This window comes from Ambystoma mexicanum, chromosome 8 (genome assembly GCF_040938575.1).
Source record: "Ambystoma mexicanum isolate Mex_15411 chromosome 8, UKY_AmexF1_1, whole genome shotgun sequence".
Taxonomy (NCBI): Eukaryota; Metazoa; Chordata; class Amphibia; order Caudata; family Ambystomatidae; genus Ambystoma; species Ambystoma mexicanum.
In genome coordinates, this window is record NC_090929.1 from 541,932,150 (window position 1) to 541,951,528 (window position 19,379).

The window sequence follows — 19,379 nt, forward strand, 5'->3', positions numbered from 1 at the left end:
ATGCCCCAAGACACCCACCCCTCAAGCAAACACTATGCCCCAAGATACCCACCCCTCAACCAAACACTATGCCCCAAGACACCCAACCCTCATGCAAACACTATGCCCCAAGACACCCACTCCCCAACCAAACACTATGCCCCATGGCCCCCACCCCCCAAACACTATGCCCCATGCCACCAAGCATGCACCATGCATACATCATCATACAGACCCCAACCCCTCCACCCCTGCATACAAACTAACAAGTATACACCATGCACCCATACAGACCCGAACACCCACCCCACAACTCAGCACACAAACTCACAAGCATACACCATGCACCCATCCAAACTTGATCCCCCATCCCCAACTCAGTACAAACTCACAAGCATACACCATGCACCCACACAGACCCCGAAACCCCACCCCCAACTCAGCACACAAACCCACAAGCATACACCATGCACCCATACAGACCCGAAACCCCCACCCCAACTCAGCACACAAACTCACAAGCATACACCATGCATCCATACAGACCTGAAACCCCCACCCCCAACTCACCAAACAAACTCACAAGCATGCATGCATACAGACCAGACCCCCCCCCAGCCTCTCAACATACAGTGAACGTGCACACAACAACATTCAGGCAGACCTGACACACACCCCACCCCCGCATCTCAACACACATTGCACTTGCACACAAACACATTCAGGCAGACCTGACGCACACCCCCCTCCACATCTCAACACACACTGCACTTGCACACAAACACATTAAGGCAGATCCGACACACACCCGCCCTCCGCATCTCAACACACACTGCACTTGCACACAAACATTCAGGCAGACCCAACACACACCCCCCTCCGCATCTCAACATACACTGCAGACATACAAATACAAACACCCATACACACGCGACACCACCCCCCCCAACCCCGCATCTCAACATACATACAAAAACAAAAAAACAGTCAGGATGGACCCAAGACAGACACACACACGCACAAACATACAGCCCCCACCCCACCATGTACTTACCAGGCGTGCTGGAACGCTGGCGAGGCTTCTGGCACTACGGCTGGCATGGGCGTGACAAGGCTGAAATGCCTTCCGGCATCAAGCCTTACTGGCCACGCCAGCCATAGTGCTGGCCTCCACTGGTGCAGTACACACTATAGACCTATTCGGCACAAGCAAAAACAGACAGTGCCCAGGATTCGCATCCAGGTTCCCCCAACCAGACTCCCAGGGGAACGCCCTGTGGATGAACTGGTCAGGGATGTTTGCGTACACTTTTCCACCAACACCTCTCATCAGGAAGGTGGTCAACAAGATGAACAGAGAATCGATAACGCTCGAACGCTCGTCCTAGTTGCTCCCATGTGGGCGAGACAACAGTGGTTCCCACACTTACGGAGACTAGCGATGTGCGAACCCATCAAACTCCCGGGCTGGTACAACCTACTGTCCCAGCACCAGGGTCACAAAGTGCATCCTCAACCCAACTCAATGAACCTGGCAGCATGGCTCCTGAGGTCATAGAGTTTGGACATCTCAATTTACCACAGAGATGTATGGATATCCTAAAAGAATCTAAGAAGCCAAACACGAGGCACTGCTACTTTGACAAATGGAAAATAATTATCTAGTGCCAGAATAAGCAAATCAACCCGGTTGATTGCACTCCTTCCACAATTGTCACAGACATGCTCCACCTGCTAGACGCCGGGTTGGTTTTTAACTCGCTGAAGGTACACCTGGCAGCTCTGTCAGCATACACCACCTCCCATAGCAAGGTGTTGTGGTGGAAAGTACCAGTGGTTAAAGCCTTCATGGAAGGAGTAAAGAGACTTCACCCTCCAATTTCAAACCCACCACCTTAACGTGGTGCTATCTAAACTCATGGGCCCCATTTCGAGCCCATGCATTAAAGCAGTCTCAAACACCTGACTTGTAAGAAGGCCTTCTTAGTAGCTATTACATCTATAAGAAGGGTCAGTAAAATTCAGGCTCTGTCAGTGCAGGATCCGTTCTTTACAGTTCATAAAGATAAACTGGTTTTACGCACACACCCTAGGTTCTCACCCAAGTTTATTTCTAAATTCCACGTGAACCAGTCCATCGAGCTTCCGGCTTTCTTCCAAGACCCACAAAGCTCGGCTGAGGTGAAACTACACACCCTATGTGCGTAGGGCGGTCCTATACTATGTAAACAAAACCAGACCGCTAAGGAAAACAGACCAACTGTTTGTCTCCGTAGCTGCAGGCAGGCGTAGCTAAGTGGATTGTTAACTGTATCCAGCTGTGTTACCCCCTTTCTGAAAAAACTCTGCCTTTCACGCCAAGAGCCCACTCTACAAGAGGCATTGGGGCCACTCTGGCTTTCATTGCAAATGTACCCCTTGATACCATTTGCAAAGCAGCTACTTGGAGCTCTATTCACACTTTTACTCGGCATTACTGCATTGACACCCATTCCAAGACAGATACTCAAGAGGGCCAAGCGGTTCTAAGACATTTATTTGCTCATGACCTTCTCACATCCCACCTCCTTCTAACACTGCTCGCTAATCTACGCAATCTGGGCATGCTTGGACAGATTTGGTGAAAGAGTCCCTCCTTGTTTGTTCAGGTAAAACATGGCTTTAGTGCTGTCCGTCAGGATCTGCACTGACAGGTTCAAAAGGTAGGGCTTGAACACTTCAAGCGCTCTGAATACTGCCAGAAGCTCTAGCAGATTGATATTATTCTTGGCCACTGAGTGAGACCAGAGACCCTGAGCTGTGTGGTGGAGATGGTGTGCTGCCCACCCTGTCAGGCATGCGTCTGTTGTGACTACCGCCTGTATCTCGGGATCGTAAAAGGGTTTCCCCTTTGCAGCAGTATATTCCGAATTCTTTCCCCTGATGGAAAGGCCAACCCCTCTTCCCTCTTGAGTGTTTAGGACAGCTCCTAGGAACTGTTTGGAGGTGCTTGGCACCAGACTTGACTTTTCTTGTTTATGGAGAAACCTAATTCGAAGAGGAGGTCGATCATTCTTTGAATGTTTGTTCTACAAATTACTGGGGTTTCCCCCGTGATGAGCCAGTCGTCCAGGTAAGGGTACACTGGGATTGCCTCCCTGCGTAGGTGTGCCGCTGCCACCGCCATTACCTTGGTGAATACCCTTGGGGCCGAGGCTATCCCGAAGGGCAGTACCTTGAACTGGTAGTGCTGACTGTCCACCTTTAAGCGCAAGTACTTTCTGTGCGCTGGGAACATGGAAATATGAAAATAGGCATCTTTCATGTCCAATTTTGCCATGTAATCCCCCTTTTTTAGGAGGGGGATTACCTCTTGGAGAGTAGTCAAGCGAAATTTTTGGGGCTTGACATACTTGTTTGCAGGCCGTAAATCCAATACTGGGCCCATTGTCAAATCTTTTTTTGGCACAAGTAAGTAAGTTGAATAAATACCCTTGTTTACCTGGTGTCCCGGGACGAGTTCTATTGTGTCCTTTGCTAGAAGATTGATGATCTCTTCGAGGAGGATCTTCTGGTGGTCCAACGCATGTATTTTTTGTCGTGGAGGGTGGTTTTGGGGACGCTCTAACAGTTCTATGCAGTGTCCTGCAGAGACTGTGGACAGCACCCATCTGTCTGATGTGATCCCTTCCCAAGCTGGGAACCCCCCTACTGGGGTTGCATGAGAAGGGACCCTGAACGGAACGTCACTGTTTTGGTGGAGGCGTGCCGCCGCCGCCTCTACTGGGGCTGCCTCTACCTTTACCACGTCCTCTCTTATTACCCCTGCCATAACCCTGGGTAGACTGCTGGTTGTTGTTGTTCCATGGTGTACCGTGCCCCTGGGAATAGTTAGACCCTCTCTGGGAATTTTGTCCACGTGGGTGACGAAAATTGCCATTCCCTCTTTGATTCGGGGGTTTGTTGGTTAATTGGCCCGGGGATTTGAGAGTCCCGTACTCACCCTTGGCATTTTTCAGCGCGTCTACTGCCTTTCCAAACAATAGATCCGGCTCCACCAGTTTATCTATTAACGATGCTTGGGTCTCGGGTTTGAACCCAGATTTCCGTAACCAAGCATGTCTTTTGATAACAGTGCTTTCTGCTATCAATCTGCCGGCGTTATCCGCGGCATCAAAGGTTGCTTTTAAGATGCAACCGGACACAGCTCTTCCCTCCGATGCAACTTGTGCCAATTGGCTCTTTAAGGGTTCTGGGGCAGAGTCTATGAGTGCCGCGACTTCTTCCCACTGGTGGCAGTTGTAACTCGCCAGTACGGTGGTGGAGCTGGCAATCCTTGCCTGGTAGGCGGAAGTGGAGGCTACCTTCCTACCCAAGCCATAAATCTTCTTGCTCTCCTTGTCGGGAGGAGCTTAGGACGATGACAGGGGTGTTCCCGCCCTCTTTCGGATGTTCGTAACTACCAGAGAGTCCGGTTTCAGATGCCCCCTTATGTACAGCGGGTCTGATTGGGCTGCCTTGAAAAGCTTTTCGATCCTGGGGTTTACTGCCTTGGTGAGGTTGGGATTTACAAGTGCAGGGTCTATCCTCCTTTGTAGCGATTTAAGGATAGGGATGGCCTGGGAAACAGGTCTACTTTCTCCCACTAACTCTTCGGCAAAGTCCCTCTCTTTTTGTGCTCCCTGGGTGTCAATGTGGAAGTGTTCTGCCGCTCTGGACAATTCAAGAGAGGTTGGTTGTCGACAGCGGAGTCGGTAACAGGGTGATCTTTGTCTACCCTGTAGGTTCCTGGGTCGTCCTCTTCCTCCTCTTGGTCCTCGTCATCCCCATAGTAGCCAGTCCCGGTTTGGTCTTCCAACATGCCCAAATCAGGATCCTCACTAAAAGGTGGATCTTCATGATATTGAGTGTAGGGCTGTATACAGAAAGGGTCCGAAGACCTTGTTGGTGCTTCAACCCGGGACTTCTTACTTGGGGGTATTGGGTCCCTAGAGCCTGAGGGTGATGCCCCATCGGGGGTATGAGAGGAAGTGCCAATGATGATGACATCCTTGACATAACTCTGTCTATGTCGTCACTAGACCATTCTCTTGAGCTGGGAATGACTCTCTCCTGGGAGAGTTTCCCTGTTTTATCCTGACTGGACCTATTGGTTTGTGCAGGGGTCTTTAGGATGACAGAAGACTGAGACTTGTCTGACTGCTTCTGAGGTGAGGAAGAAGGCAGAGACTGCTTCTTTTGTTGTTTTCCCTCCTCCCCGTGGGTGGAAGAGTGTTTTCCCAGTTTTTTGGCCCCTTCAGAGCTTTTCGACGTCTGGCGTCGAGGTTCGGGGGTAGTGTCCCTATCTCTCGCATGTGGAGGTTGGGACTCGGGAACAGCCGTGATGCGGTCTGCTGACGCCGACTCCTGGAGTGCGACCTAGGGATAGAGGTCGATTTTGTTTTCCGACGATCAAACCTCTGTTACCTTAGGGAGCAAGGCACTTTTGGCAACAGTGGATGGCTGCCTGGAGTCATGCGGCGATCTAGATCAAGAACGCCCAGAGGACACCAATTCGGTGGACCGTTCTGTGTGCCTCTTTCCGAGAGCTCGACGTGTGCATCGAGTCTCGGTGGGACTTTGTGTGTTTGGTGGAAGTGCTGTGGGTAGGCTTATGTCACAGGGGGTTTTCGGTTTAAACCTACTACACGCTCTGCCGGACGACCTTCCGAGGTCGGGGACTTGCGCTTGGCTGTCTCTCGACGCCACGTTGCCCTCGCCGTCTGAAAGCACGGCGTTGCTGCCATCACTGAAGGCGCCCTCCACTGCCATGGCCTCTTGACGCCTGGCGTGGTGGGCCCAACGCTTGATCGAACGGTCCTTTAGTGTTTTCGGTTTAAACCTACTACACGCTCTGCAGTTCGCCTCGGGATGGTCCCTCAGCAAGCAGAGGTTGCACGTGGCGTGTGTCAACCCAAGGGTACTTGCGGTTGCACTTGGGGCAAAATTGGAAAGGGGTATCCTCCATACGCACCCTGTTGCAGCGGGCTAATGAGTGTAGGAATATATAAGAATGTACCTATATATTTAAGAGTGTAGAGTATGTACCACCCCCCACTCTCCCTACTTGCAGGGCCGAGGCCAGAGGCCTTCCAAGACCCAGGCCGAGGCCAGAGGCCTTCTAAGGCCTTGGCCGAGGCCTTCCGAGGCACAAGTCCGCCATGCAGCTCTCGACGGTCGATTTCTTCTCCGGGCCGTCATCGAGTGTGGAAGTTCAGTGACTCGACGTTGGGGTGGAGAAATGGGGAAATATAACGATATTTTGGCAAAATTATGGCCAAGGCCAGGGAACTCCGCGGGATGCTTCCGACCAGTATGGCGGAAAAAACAATCTGAGGGTCCCACACGCGCGAGGGATCATGGGTACAGTGGAAGTCACACTTGGGATAGTAATACTGGCACGCCCTGTGTCGACGCCCATTTTCGAGTTTCGAAAAACAAACTGTAATACTCTGCAGCTTCCACTAGATGTCGGCCTATGCACATCATGTGATCTAAGCAGATTCCACAAGCTAACCCAGATTTGGATTTCACAAGGAGAAGCCATGCTGTCGCGGTTGACGTTTTCCTTTTTGTTTAAACATATCATTCTGGGAGAGAATGGGCAATGGGATGAAGGGGGACTGCAGGGCTGGAGGAAGAAAAGGAACATGTGTGCATAAGAGCAGAAAACCTCCCAAACGAAAGGCTGGGGGGTTGGGAATGCAAGTGACCGTTGCAAACCAAAACCTTATCCATGTTTTGCATTCAACCTTGATGCAACTAATTACAACCCAGCTTAAAACATTTTGTCGAAATGGAACATATCACCGTCCAGGTGCAGATGACGCAGCCATGTGACCGACACAATCGTATCATTAGGCATTAAGGTTTATTTGCTACAGGTAAGGGGGCAAATGCAAGTGGGTCCTGCTGAATGCGGGAAAGCCTCGAAGCCAACTTTCCATAGTGAGGACAGCCACCCTGCTTGCAATATCCTATGCCCAAATATGGGTATGAGGGGTATGCCATAAAAGAGGACACCAGCAAGGGGGGGCGGTGTAAGCAAAGGCGCATTATGGGTCAAAGGCAACAAAAAGTGTGAGGGAAAATTCCTCGTTGTCGCTCGCCAGAGCATAATTGTATCCCACCCACCCGGACCATGAATTATATACCCAGTATGGATACTATCTTCAACTGTTGTGTTGTATTACAAAAATAATATCTTACAGGGAAGTTACAGCAGAGTCATACTGTGTTTACAAGGAGCAATGCACTGTCATGGCCAGAAAGGTCCAGCAAACAGCATCCCAAGGTAAAGGAGTTTGGGGATAGCCCGGAGTCTAAAAAGCAAAAAAAAGAGGGCTGAAAATGGGAAGCAGAAATTAGAAATCTTACAGGTGCAAGAAGAATTGATGAAGCAAAATGTGCTGTTGCAAGAAAATAGACAACCAAACTGGCACGTGCCAGAAACAAAAGATGAATGGGTAACAAACCTTATTTCATGTGCTGCTTGAAGGGAATCTGGATTCCTTACAGGGGGAGTATGCCAGCTCTGCATAGATGCAAAGGTTTGGCAGTCAGATATGGATCACCTGTAAATTAACTCCTTTCAACAAAGATGCCGCAGCCTTCTTACTCAGGTTTGGTTGGCAAATCTTTGGATTAACAAGAATGGGAAGGAATGGGTAGGGATGTGTTTGATGGAGGATGGTAGGAGTGAAAAAATAATCTAAAAGGATCCCAGTGTGTTGCGGCAAAGTCCCCTGCAGTGGATGTTGGGACGAGAGGCGGTATGGGAGGATCCTCGAGTCCCCCAACCTTTATGTCAACCACATGGTAGAGGACAATCGCACTGCCACGCTCGGGGCAGTCCTAGGAGGCCAGACCATATTCAACTCTACATCCCCTGAACCGCATGGGTAACAGCCCTGACAACCCTGTCCCTTCCAAAAATCCATTGGGAGACTATACAGAGCAACCAAGAGACACCCACCCGCAAACTGGTAGAGCCCGAAGATAGTCCTTAAAATATCCAAATTCATGCAATGGAAAAAAAAAGATTTCCCTTTAAAGGAAGCAGGTTGCCCACATTTGCCCGAGGTAGCAAGTGTTAGATGGTGTTACAACCTTGCTCAACACAAAGAACATTTCTCCAAGGGCCCACAAGACAGTGTTATTTTCAACCCAAGACAGACAGCTCTCAAAGATGCAGACAAGGATGTTAAACTGCACACACCGATGACCTCCCAATCATGATCAAACTGTATGTAGTTTTCTGTATCCTTGAGAGCTGTCTGTATTGGGTTGCCAAAGCTATCTATAAAATAGTGCTGTCTTGTAAGACAAAGACACCCTCAGCAAAACATGCCTTTCAGCTGATGCAAATCCAGAGAGCAGTGATCATTGGTTCTGAACTGGAGTAAGTAGTACTTCCAGGGGTGGCTACAGAGTGGTGCCATGGAATGTGTGATTGATGGCCGTTTTACCTCCCCCCCCAAGCATTTCTTAAACCTACCATAACAGAGGTGTGCCACACTTTTGGCGAATGGCGACTTTACCTAATGTATTGCCCCTTTTAACCACATATAGTAGGTATGTTTAAGGTATATAGGGGTGGGGGGGTTTTAGGAGCCCACCCCCCCCTTTCTGCAGAAAAAAAGTGGGACGGAATTGCCATTTGGTAAAAAAACTACAAATTTTAAAAATCGGCAATGCCTCATAGATCCAACTGAGATGGTGTTTGATAAAAGACAGTGAGAACTTAAATTTGGTCTTGGGCCCCCTCTTAATCCTTTGACTGTCTCGCTGAGTGTGGGCTATCGCTACTAGGAAGCAGTGGAAATCCCAAAGCATGGTAGATTTACTCGCCCACAGACACCTAGCAGTATAGGGAGAAGGGATTCCTTGTAGCTTTTTTCTCCCTACGTCCATGGCAGCCATTTTGTTCAATAGAAGTTTTCTTAAATTGTGAAACGGCAACCATGTCATTTCTCAACTGCCAGGAGCTAATATCACTAAACAACTTAATCGACCACATTGCAGAGTCTAGTCATGAACCTTGGCCCTGAACAAGGCCTGTGCATAAATCAGGCCCCTGGTCTTCACCTGACCTGGTAATTACTGCCTATGAAGGGGGTTCTTGATTAAATGTTTGGAAACTCAGTCACCAGGTGTGCTTTGTACAACAAAATCCCTGAAAGAAATATGGAAAGGTTGCCTAATCGTATGTGTTTACATTTTGAAAATGATTAAAGATAGAAGAGTAGCACATAGAGTAGGAAAACCTTTGCCATCGCCAACCACACCTAATTTTCATGAGACCAGAGCGGCTTCAATCCCTATGGTTTAACACCTATCTTTTTCAATTGCAAAAAGTATGTGGAAACCATAGGGATTGATTGCAATGATGGATTCGTACACGAGGTTGCCATCTTGAACTGGGGATGATGATGTATTTTCCAGATGGGACGGGAAATGTCAAAGATCATGGAGACTACCCAAATTCCTGTTTCCTTTACTGCACCTTCCAGAAAATAACTAAATCCAGCAGAGCATTAAGTCCATGAAGGCGGCCTGCTCTGCCAGATTTACCAACTCATCCAAGATGTGCCTCTTAAGAGTGACCCATTTTTTCAGATGGGGGCCTGAAAACGTTGTGTCTCTGAATGTTTTAGACTACAACTCCCATTAGCACTAGCTAGGACAGGCAATGAAGAGGGATCATGGGAGTCATATTCCAAAACATCTGAAGAGCAACAAGTTGCAGACCTCTGCAGAAGACACTAGCTCTCCTGCCTTTGCTGCCTACTGTCCCCACACTGTTAAGTAGGAGGGAGGAAAAAGCTCTGGAGTAAGAACTAAAGTATGAAATTCCCCTTCTCACCTCTTCTCCTGGCGTGAAGTTCTCATGACACAGCGAACACCGATTTGCAATTCTTTCAGGTTTTGAAGCTGTAATTAAAAAAAGTTGTATTCACTTGGGGAATGAACACTACAGATAGCTTCGTCAGTTACTACCATTCCACACAGACTTATCTCCACAATGGAAGCACACATTGTGTCTGCATCTTCACAGGGTTTCCTTAGAGTAAGTAGGCCTAACCGACTACGAAGCAAGAAAAGCTGCAAAGAGCCGTATCCCTTTTGTGGAAACCTGTCCAAGAAAAGACTAACAGCTGTCCCACCCAGAGGTGTAATGACGCCTCGTGCCCCATTACATCACTTGCTAGGTTGCATATGGTCGATAGCCAGTGCGCGGGAGGTGCGCCATGCTGCCAGCTCGGGGCTGGGCCGTGCCTTGAGCTGACTAAGCTGCCATGACTGACTGCAGTTCGCAGAGGTGGCATGATCTAACCGAGGATAAAATGACTCACTTAACAGCGAGTCATGCAAAGTCGGTTTGCCCTCTAAATGCAAGGCTTTATCTTTCGGAAATATTTATGATGCTTGGCTGCACAATGCACATTAAAGGTTTGCAGAACTACTTTATTTATGGCTTGAGACAAGTCTGGAACTGCACAACAGAACCACAGGGGATCAATACGTCTGGGATTCCAAATAAAGGCCCACAAAGAAGTCATGGTCGGAGGTTACTTCAAGAAATTAATAAAACAGCCACTACCCAAAGCAGAGCCGAAATAAAATCGACTTGCGTTTGTTATTTTGGCTGTACACTAGTGCCACAGGTGGGGTGCCATCATACTGTAGTTCTGAAAGCAATGAATTCTCCCAGAGGGCACAGCGGATCTGCATGGGGCATTCGGCTGTCATAGTTAGGTGCCGGGGGGATGGGCAGGGCAGTGGAGTTCTAGAGACGAGTGGTTGGTGCTAGGGTTAAAGAGGAGCATTGGTATGGCATTAAAGATAGGGCAGCTGGCCTAGTCACAACTGTAATGCCTTGGTAACTTCTGGGATGTCGGGAAATTGAGAGCAGACACTTGGGCTAATCAAGGGTAGTTTGGCCACAGGCACTTGGGGAACTCCAACCTTGTGCCACCACTAGCTGTATGCCAGGGGGCCCCACACCTGTCATTCTGAAGAGGTCCCTGCATATCTTCTGTCGGTGGCCCTGGGGCAAGGGCAGATGTCCGCATTAGGCAGTTGGAATGTTGGATTAGCTCCTCTGAAGAAAAGGAAAGGTGTGTTTTTCCCCATTTGATGTTAGCTCGGAATCCGCCACATGCTGCTAGTTTCAGAACCACCTCAAATCTTGCCCAGGATCACACTGTTAAAAAGCCAGCCGTGGCTGGCTTCCATAGGAAGCAATTACCAAATAAACGGTCATAAAAATATTGCCTCCTCCATGTAGGACTCCAAACCAGTTCAACGTAAAGCCATTTGCCACTTGTATGACGTCACAGCCTGGGGAATACAGCATTAGCTCTGCTTGCCCTGTGTGTGGGAGGAAGCGATGGGCCTCCCATAAATGACACAGCGAGCCTGCCAGCTTTACTGGACACGGTGATGCCCAGCAGAAGCGCCGAGCTCCGCGAACGTCATGCGATATTGCTTTATTTTGAGCCCAACTATTTATTTTCAAAAGTTTTCATTGGGGCAAAGGCTGTGCACGTTTCCTTCATACCCAATCTCATCAGAATGGGCAGGGCAGGCCTCGGCATGCAGGTGGTTATACGAGAGATGTTAATAAGCGTTATTGGGTCTGATATAGCACTACTATATTCATACTATATTCATGGCCTCTTGGCACTATATGGATAATATGCATGGAAATACAGTTGCAAAGAATAACACACATTGGCAGTGTGTACTGACTGGAATTATGAAACTGCTGTGCAGGGTATGTAGGAGGTATATACTACCACTCAGTCGGTGCTGGCAGACCGGTGGCCCTGATAGCTCCGCCTTTTCTCTAGCACATTCCTGGGCCCGCCACACTCTATTATGGAAAGTGGGCGTGAGGCAGATCTCCCCATGTGCGTGCAAGCATGCATGCATGTATACACAGTTAGGCCCGGATAAGGAGAAACCCTCGAGTACTCACGGTTGCACTCCTTGGACTTGATGTGTCCCACGAGCTCCTCCTTGGGCACGGCCTCTGTGCAGCGCGGGCACTTGCCGAAGCCGTCTTTGCCGTCGCACTCGGTCAGCAGGTGGTCTGTGAGGCTGGCGATCTCCACTACCTGCAGCGGGAAACAAGAACAGTGAGCTTGGGACAAGTGGTCTCACGGGATGCGGGGCGGATTAGCCGTCAGACTGGGGGGAGCCTCAGAGTCCGGTGGGGACATGGATCGGCCACTCCGTCGCGTCAGGCAGTGACTGACTCTGTCCCAGCTCGACGGGCATACCAAAGGCGCTCCACACAACAAATATCAGCGGATGGTACACATGTTCACGAATATTTAGTCGATTGCTCGGAGGTAATATTCAAAATTAAATGTGGAAAGCAGGTCTGCATTGCGGTAAATATACAAAGGGAAAAAAACACCATTTGTGTGTACTGCTTGTAAACCACCCCTTAAGATTGTTTGAAGCGGGAAACCATTTTTGTAGTGTCTTTCAACTTAAACATGCATTTCTATAAAGCAATGAATAGCACGGAGACGGTAAAATCGTAGGCCTGTAAATAATGCGTGTTATTCTAATCCCCAATTTAATGGAATTCGAGTCACTGGGCGAGGAAGAACGAGTGAGCCCGGACTGACGTGGGACTGACAAGCCAAATGAACTGGCAGCTCAGTGCACTGGGTTCTTGTAGCCTAGCCGGACGTTGCTGGGGGTAAAGGGGGTATGGAGGAGTGGACTAGGAACCAAAAGAGTTCCTGGACATAATGTTCAAAGTGGCCCCATGTTACATATTTTCAGCAAGACCAACACTTTTCCTATGGTAAAATGTGGAAATACCCCTAACAGATGCCACGCAGCGAAGTCGCATGCGACTCTGGGGGGGGTTGGGGGGGGGGGGGTGGGAATCGGCAGTATTTACAGGAATTCAGCCTTCCGGTACATAGAGAATTAACATGAACACAAAAAGGTCAACTTATCAATGCGACAGTGTTAAATGAATGCATTCGGTTTGATGTGTTTTACTAAGGCGACCAACCCGTTACATTTCAAGCGTGGAGCAGCCCCAGTGCAGTATCTAACACACTGAAGAATGCCAAGTTTCTGCGAGTGGCGGGGACGCAGACACACTTACCTGCTTGCAGTGCTCGCATCTCTTCAGCATGGGGCAGTGCTTCCAGTAATGCAGATCCAGGCCTTCCTCCGTGAACGACTTATCCTTCTCCCCACAGAAAATGCACAAGCTGGAGGCGAAGGAGAGACCATGTTAGCCAGACTCCGCTCCCATGACAGGGCAAAGGAGCACTTTACACCCGAACATGCCACTTCGGAGCATGGGGGCTCTCCAAACATGTCTCCTCGCCTCGAGGCGCTCGGAGTCCGAGTCACTCACCAGGGCCCAGGAAGCGCGCTCGTCGGACTCCGGCATCATTCCACGACCAGGGCCTTTTGGCTGTGTGCCTGCCCATAGATAGCCCCCTGCGCGCTATAAATGGCAAGTGGTCGAGGCTTCAGCGCAGTGGGTGGGGCCCCCGTGGACACCGGAAAGCAAACCTTGTCAATGGGGGCTGGGGTGTGACGGTGGCCCCCTGGGGTGCAGAGGCGAGCGCGATAATCCGTCTTCAGGCACGATGCTTATGCATGGCTGACCCGGCAGTTATCGCTCAAAGGGGCCTTTCCCTGACCCGGAGGAGCGGGAAATGCAAGGGCTTTCAAATCAGAATGTGAATAGGGGTGGGGGCGGAGTGTGAGGGTGTAACGAGCTTCATTGTGTTTTAAATGAAGCAGCAGTGAGCATGTTTCTAAGGGGGATATGGAGAATGTTTCGGCAACACGTCTTAAAACGCACAAAGGCACGGTCATTCCCGGGCCAATGGAGTACTTGGGGCTATCAATAGCAGCCTAACCCACGATTGTATACAAGTTTCAAATAGCAGCGCTACGATGACGTTTTTTCTCTTCTGTATTGTGCACTTAGCTATTGAACACACTTTAAGCACACAAAACCATATACAGTAAGTAAAACACTCAATAACGAGCACATATACACAAACATTAGAACATCAAATTACAATTCAATAAATACTTTCCATAATTTATCATTTAACATTCTAAATCTAAAACTCACGTTGCCAGCTATACAATGTTCCATGTTGTTTATATTTTGCATGATACTTTGTCAGTGTGCTGCTTCTAGTCCCAAGCAGTGTTATGTTGAAGCACTATGTTTTGAAGTCCACGATACCTTTAACAAAAAGAACACTGAGAAAAATCACGTTTAGGCCGCTGGATTAGCGCTTGTGAAGGGTGAGGAAAAAAAATATCAGCTCGGCGCCATTGAGCTGCTCCCGTCTCAAAAGGGTCTTCATCTTTCCCATCTGGCCTGAAAGTCAGCGTCAAAAGCGGATCACACTGATTGTCTACGTCCCACCCACAGATCTCTGCGTTGCCAATGTGTTTCGCGCTCCTAACACTGCCATGCACTCGAAGCATCTTCATGCTGTCGCTACTAGTGCTTCTCAGACTTTCTGTCCACGAGCTGCAGACCTCTCCCACTCTCAGCGTGCCACGTCCAGTGGTCAGGTCATGTGCCACAGGACACTCCGGTGGTGTGTACGTGTACACTACTTGCTAGGCCATACAGAGTTCATTTTGGCGGCGGGGGTGGTGACTGTAATAGCAAAACATAATTGCCGGGCGGCTATGTCTCACAAGGCCACCGGGGAGACCAGTAGGACGCTCAATGCAGTGGTGGAGACATTGTTAAAGAGCACCTGAAGAGGGTATGTGTGCAGCACCCGCTGCTCGCACCCAGAGTCCCAGGATATTTTGCTCCAGACGGTGTGCATTATCTGATGTGGGCCTGGGTATGATGAGGGCACGCTTTTGTACAGCACTCGAAGCTTATGGTTGTTCTGGGCAATGCTGCATGGGCATCCCACAAGCGAGGCAGGGTAACTGCTGTTACCATTGGCAGCTGGGAGAGGGGCAGCCCCAACCTCCCTGTGCCTGCTCCTCTCCTCCCCCCAGCTACGGAGACACACAGTCTCGGCAGCACAAAAGCCACAGAAGGGTAAGGTGCGAACAGTCATCTCACCCTTCCTCCAAACAGCAAGGTGCTAAGCACCATAAGGAAAACAACCATCAGGCAGGGCCCAGGTTCAAAAGATCTGCCCCCACCAGGGGATCAGACAGTCTGCTATCCGGCTGGGCGCTGCAACAACAGCAGCCCCCACCACATACACAACAAAAACCCAGGGCCTTCCTGGGTCCTATAAATGAGAGCAGCATGCTCAGAGTAAACACAATCTGTTTGTGGTCCCTGAACGGGGACCCAAGCAAACAGGAGGTTCACTATTTACTCAGTGTCTTCCAAATCTTCTTGCTTCTTTACCACAGAACCCGCTCACCCTACAAAAAGGGGAGAAGAACAAAAAGAAGTACAAGGCACTGTACGGTTCCCACAACAAGTCGTGGGACACAAGAAGGCGGCACGGGTCCGAGGGGGTAACCTCAGGACCCGGTGCCCAAAAGTATGATACCATCATGATATGTGATATTGTTATTGCCATAACCAATATCTGTACAATAAAATCCTACAGCCTTTTATTGCCAACACTTGATACAAGTTGTGAGCCTATCATTATGGGAGAGGGTTTGGGGTTCGGCCATTACTAATGCATGCATATTGGTTCAGCAGTTGCCAATGGTGCTCAAACGCTTGGCAAGCTGCATCCTGCGGCGTGCTCGTGTAAGGTGGGCGAGTGTATTAAACGCGGGCAGAGTCCAGTTGCAATAAACAGGGCCGAGTCATTGTGATTTCAAGTAAGGGGTTTAGGGGTGAGAGGGGCTTAGGGAATACCCACAAAGGAACGGCATGCAGCCGCAGCAATTCTAACAAATCAAATGGTTGGGGGGCAACAGGGGGTGGCAGTCGAAATCCTTCCAGCCCAAAACATGTCTCTTATGTAGTATGACTGCCGTCTTGTCCTGCTGGCTATCTATGAATGCTGATAGAATGTTTAAGCATGATGTGACTGACCGCTCAGGAGAATGTTGATGAGCGCTTGAGTGTGAATGCTCTGAATGTGTCAGTTGGGGGCTGGAGTGCAAGAGGATGGCCGGTGGGTGGTCTCAATGTGCATACTAAAGAGTAACTGTAACAATACCGCAACTGTACAAAGCATACCTAGTCTTAATAACTAACTGGCCCGAAGCTGGCCTGTGTTTGGACTGCCATCTATGCCCACCAAGTCACATCATCTTTGGCGACGAGATAAAAGAAACCAACAAAGACTACAAGGAACAGAAAACAAGCAAGGAGCGCTGAGGCTGTGTAACGCCACTTGGCAGAAAGTGAGCGTGATTTGGGTGTGGGCAGTCTGTATTGACAGGCCCGGGCTCTACACTCATGAATAGGGGTGCACCCCTGTCCAGGAGGTTGACAAACATGGGTTCCACAACTGCGCTACCTTTTTCGGTAAGGCCTACGCCCAGCGCACTACTGGTTTATAGGACCATGTCTATTGTCGAAAGGGAAATGCTATGACTGGACAGAATGGTTGTGTGTTGTATTGTAGGGAGGGAGATGCTATGTAGTATGAATGTTGTCCTGTCCTGCTGGCCATCTATGAATGCTGATCGAATGTTGGTGCATGAGGTGACTGACAGCTCAGGAGAGTGTTGATGAGTACTTGCGTGTGAATGCTCTGAATGTGTCATTTGGGGGCCTGAGCTGGAGTGTAAGAGTGTATATACTCAATACAGCAACGGTACATATGTTAAGTAAAGCATACCTGGTCGTTATAACTATGTGGCTCCCAGCTGGTCTGTGTCTGGACTACCATCTATGCCCACAAGGTCACAACAGGGGTCACAGAGCACCTTGTGTCAAGCAGCACTGGTTAAGTGAGACGTTTAAGGCTACTGTGAACAAGGGGCCAAGAACAGTGAAGTAACAAGTATGTTGTCTGGAGTAAATGTAGAAGGATAGAGAAGGACTCTTGGTGATGGTTTAGAATGGTAAACCCCTTGGGAGGAAAGTCAACTTTTCCCTCCTCGGGTGCAGTTTAGCACACCAGCTCAGCACAGGAATACCTGAAGCTAATTGACTGTGTTCAGATCACCTGGAAGTTAACTTCTGCCCAAAAAAGCAGCTGCGGCCCACGTTTTTCCAACTTAAATACTGGGTACGTGTATTATTTTGGGTTGGGTCTTGACATTTATGGTGTTGCTGTGTGACAACTGATGGTGAGATATGAGAAGTATGGGAAGGGGCAAGGGATGTGGGGCTTGGTTCAAAATCCATTTGTACGCCACTGGGCAAAGGGAGGGTTGTTGCTGCTGCTAGCTTCTCACATTGCCTGCCCATGTATCTCTATCTCTACCTCTTCGCATTATCTGTCCAGGCGCCCAAGATTACTGCATTATCTGTTAAGGTGTCCCAAGCACCTCTCATTATCTTTTTAAATGGACCAAGCTCCGCCTCTGGCCTCACCATGTGTCATCTCTCCACCTTAAATGTTCATGTGGCACCAGGGGTGTTGCTACTTCTGGAAAAGACCCGGGGCTATGCTAATGGCCGAACTGTCGGGACTCGGGGCTAGCTAGCCTTTTAGTTGTAGCTCCTGAGATTCTATCTGGCGCTAAAACCAAAAGACCAGGCGCTATAGCCCCCTTAACAACGCCTCTGTGTGGCACCAAGCTCCTCACATTGTTTCTTCATGTCCCTAAACAGGATCACATGGTGTGTAGGTGACCCAAGATCCCAACATTGCTTATGTGCTCTGATTTCCCCATATTGATTCCATTGGTGTGCAGTATAATTCACTAAACTTTCTATGCTTTAGAAGGGTGCAAGTTTAAAGATTAAGGAAGTGCAAGTTTAAAGATTAAGGGCCTTATTACGAGTTGGCCCGTTTTATGGTGGTAAATCTGCCAGAATACCGCCCAAAGGAATTATCATTACTGCCACTTGGTCTGACGGATTTACAGCTGGATTAGAAGTGGTGGAAGCAGGACTCCATGTGGGATTTCGGCAGAAATACCACAGGTGGAATTCCCGCTGCAGTAATTCTGCCGATTTTGCTGATTTTTCGATGGAAAGTGGGAGGATTTACCTCCAGCATGATGCTGGATGTAAATCACCCACTCCTAGGCCAAACTCCTAGTATGGCGGAGCGGCGAAAGTGGCAGTAATTCCGTTACCGGACCAGCATACTCGTAACGTGCTGTGCGGTGCAATCCTTAGGTGAACATCTATACTGCTAACCATTCAGATTCTCACCTGGTCCATCTATGTGCCCAAGCACCCCACATTGTCTGCCCATGCACCTTAATCCCACACATTGTTCGTTAATGAGCCCCAATCTCCCCTGCTGCTTCTCATACTGTATCCATGTGCCCCAAACCTGCTCAGATGGGTGGGAATGGGCAAGGACAGCTGTGGTAACTGGCGCACCTCGAAGTACATTCAAGTACAATGTTCACTGTTGGGAACGTGTTTGAGGCCGCTTCTGCAACGTGAGGACTTTTTGGCTTGCAGAATTTCCAACTGCTATTGATGCAGCGTACCGCCACACAAGAAGAGGACGTGCTTCCGTGCAACACGGAAGTTGCCTGATTTAGAGAGTCAGTGATTGGTGTGGTGATCTAATCCCGCCCCATGGCACTTTCTTTCAACAAGTATATCTACCCAGGGTGCAGCGCACCTGCGCGTGCACCTCGAAGTACATTCAAGTACACTGTTCACTGTTGGGAACGTGTTTGAGGCCACTTCTGCAACGTGAGGACTTTTTGGCTCGCAGCATTTCCAACTGCTATTGGCGTACCGCCACACAAGAAGAGAACGTCCTTCCGTGCAACACGGAAGTTGCCTGACTTGGGTGAATCTGACATTTTATGATTGCGGTCACGCCTCTTCAATTGTTTAATCTTTGTTATACCCTAAACGGACTGAACTATTCAGCAGCATAAAACACCATTTAACTATGAGCATATCAGTGCTGATACACTCTTTCTCTTCTCTCTTTGATTCTTAGAGAGTCGGTGATTGGTGTGGTGATCTAATCCCGCCCCTTGGCAGTTTCTTTCAACAAGTATATCCACCCAGGGTGCAGCGCACCTGCGCGCGCACCTCGAAGTACATTCAAGTACACTGTTCACTGTTAACGGTGAACGGAGAGTGGCGAGTGCCCTCTTAATATAGTATTTGCCAATCTGATACTTTGTGGGTGTTACCGGGTAAGTTTCAATTAATTATTGTTTTCTACCCCAGCCACGTAACAGCGGTGCGGTAGCCATCACGTTTTTTTAGAAAAATTTAGTTCATCCCACCAATTGGCAGCGGCGTAGTTGGTGTTTGTATATTTTCTTTAAAA

The 19,379-nt window shown here is 49.1% G+C and overlaps 1 protein-coding gene and 1 non-coding gene across 2 annotated transcripts in view; both read right to left on the reverse strand.

The window, feature by feature from the left end:
* The window catches only part of CEP104 (centrosomal protein 104), an 846,942-nt gene that overhangs the window by 39,509 nt on the left and 788,054 nt on the right, over nucleotides 1-19,379 (reverse strand). The window contains exons 18-20 of the mRNA XM_069610252.1: nucleotides 13,136-13,244; nucleotides 11,981-12,119; nucleotides 9,863-9,930 (exon numbers count right to left, since the gene is read on the reverse strand). Of these exons, the coding sequence (XP_069466353.1) occupies nucleotides 9,863-9,930; nucleotides 11,981-12,119; nucleotides 13,136-13,244 (316 nt within the window). The remainder of the gene's footprint in view (nucleotides 1-9,862; nucleotides 9,931-11,980; nucleotides 12,120-13,135; nucleotides 13,245-19,379) is intronic.
* Nucleotides 11,777-11,918, reverse strand: LOC138475030 (small nucleolar RNA U109). The gene has a single exon (XR_011269226.1). It is a non-coding gene; the product is annotated as a small nucleolar RNA U109 (small nucleolar RNA).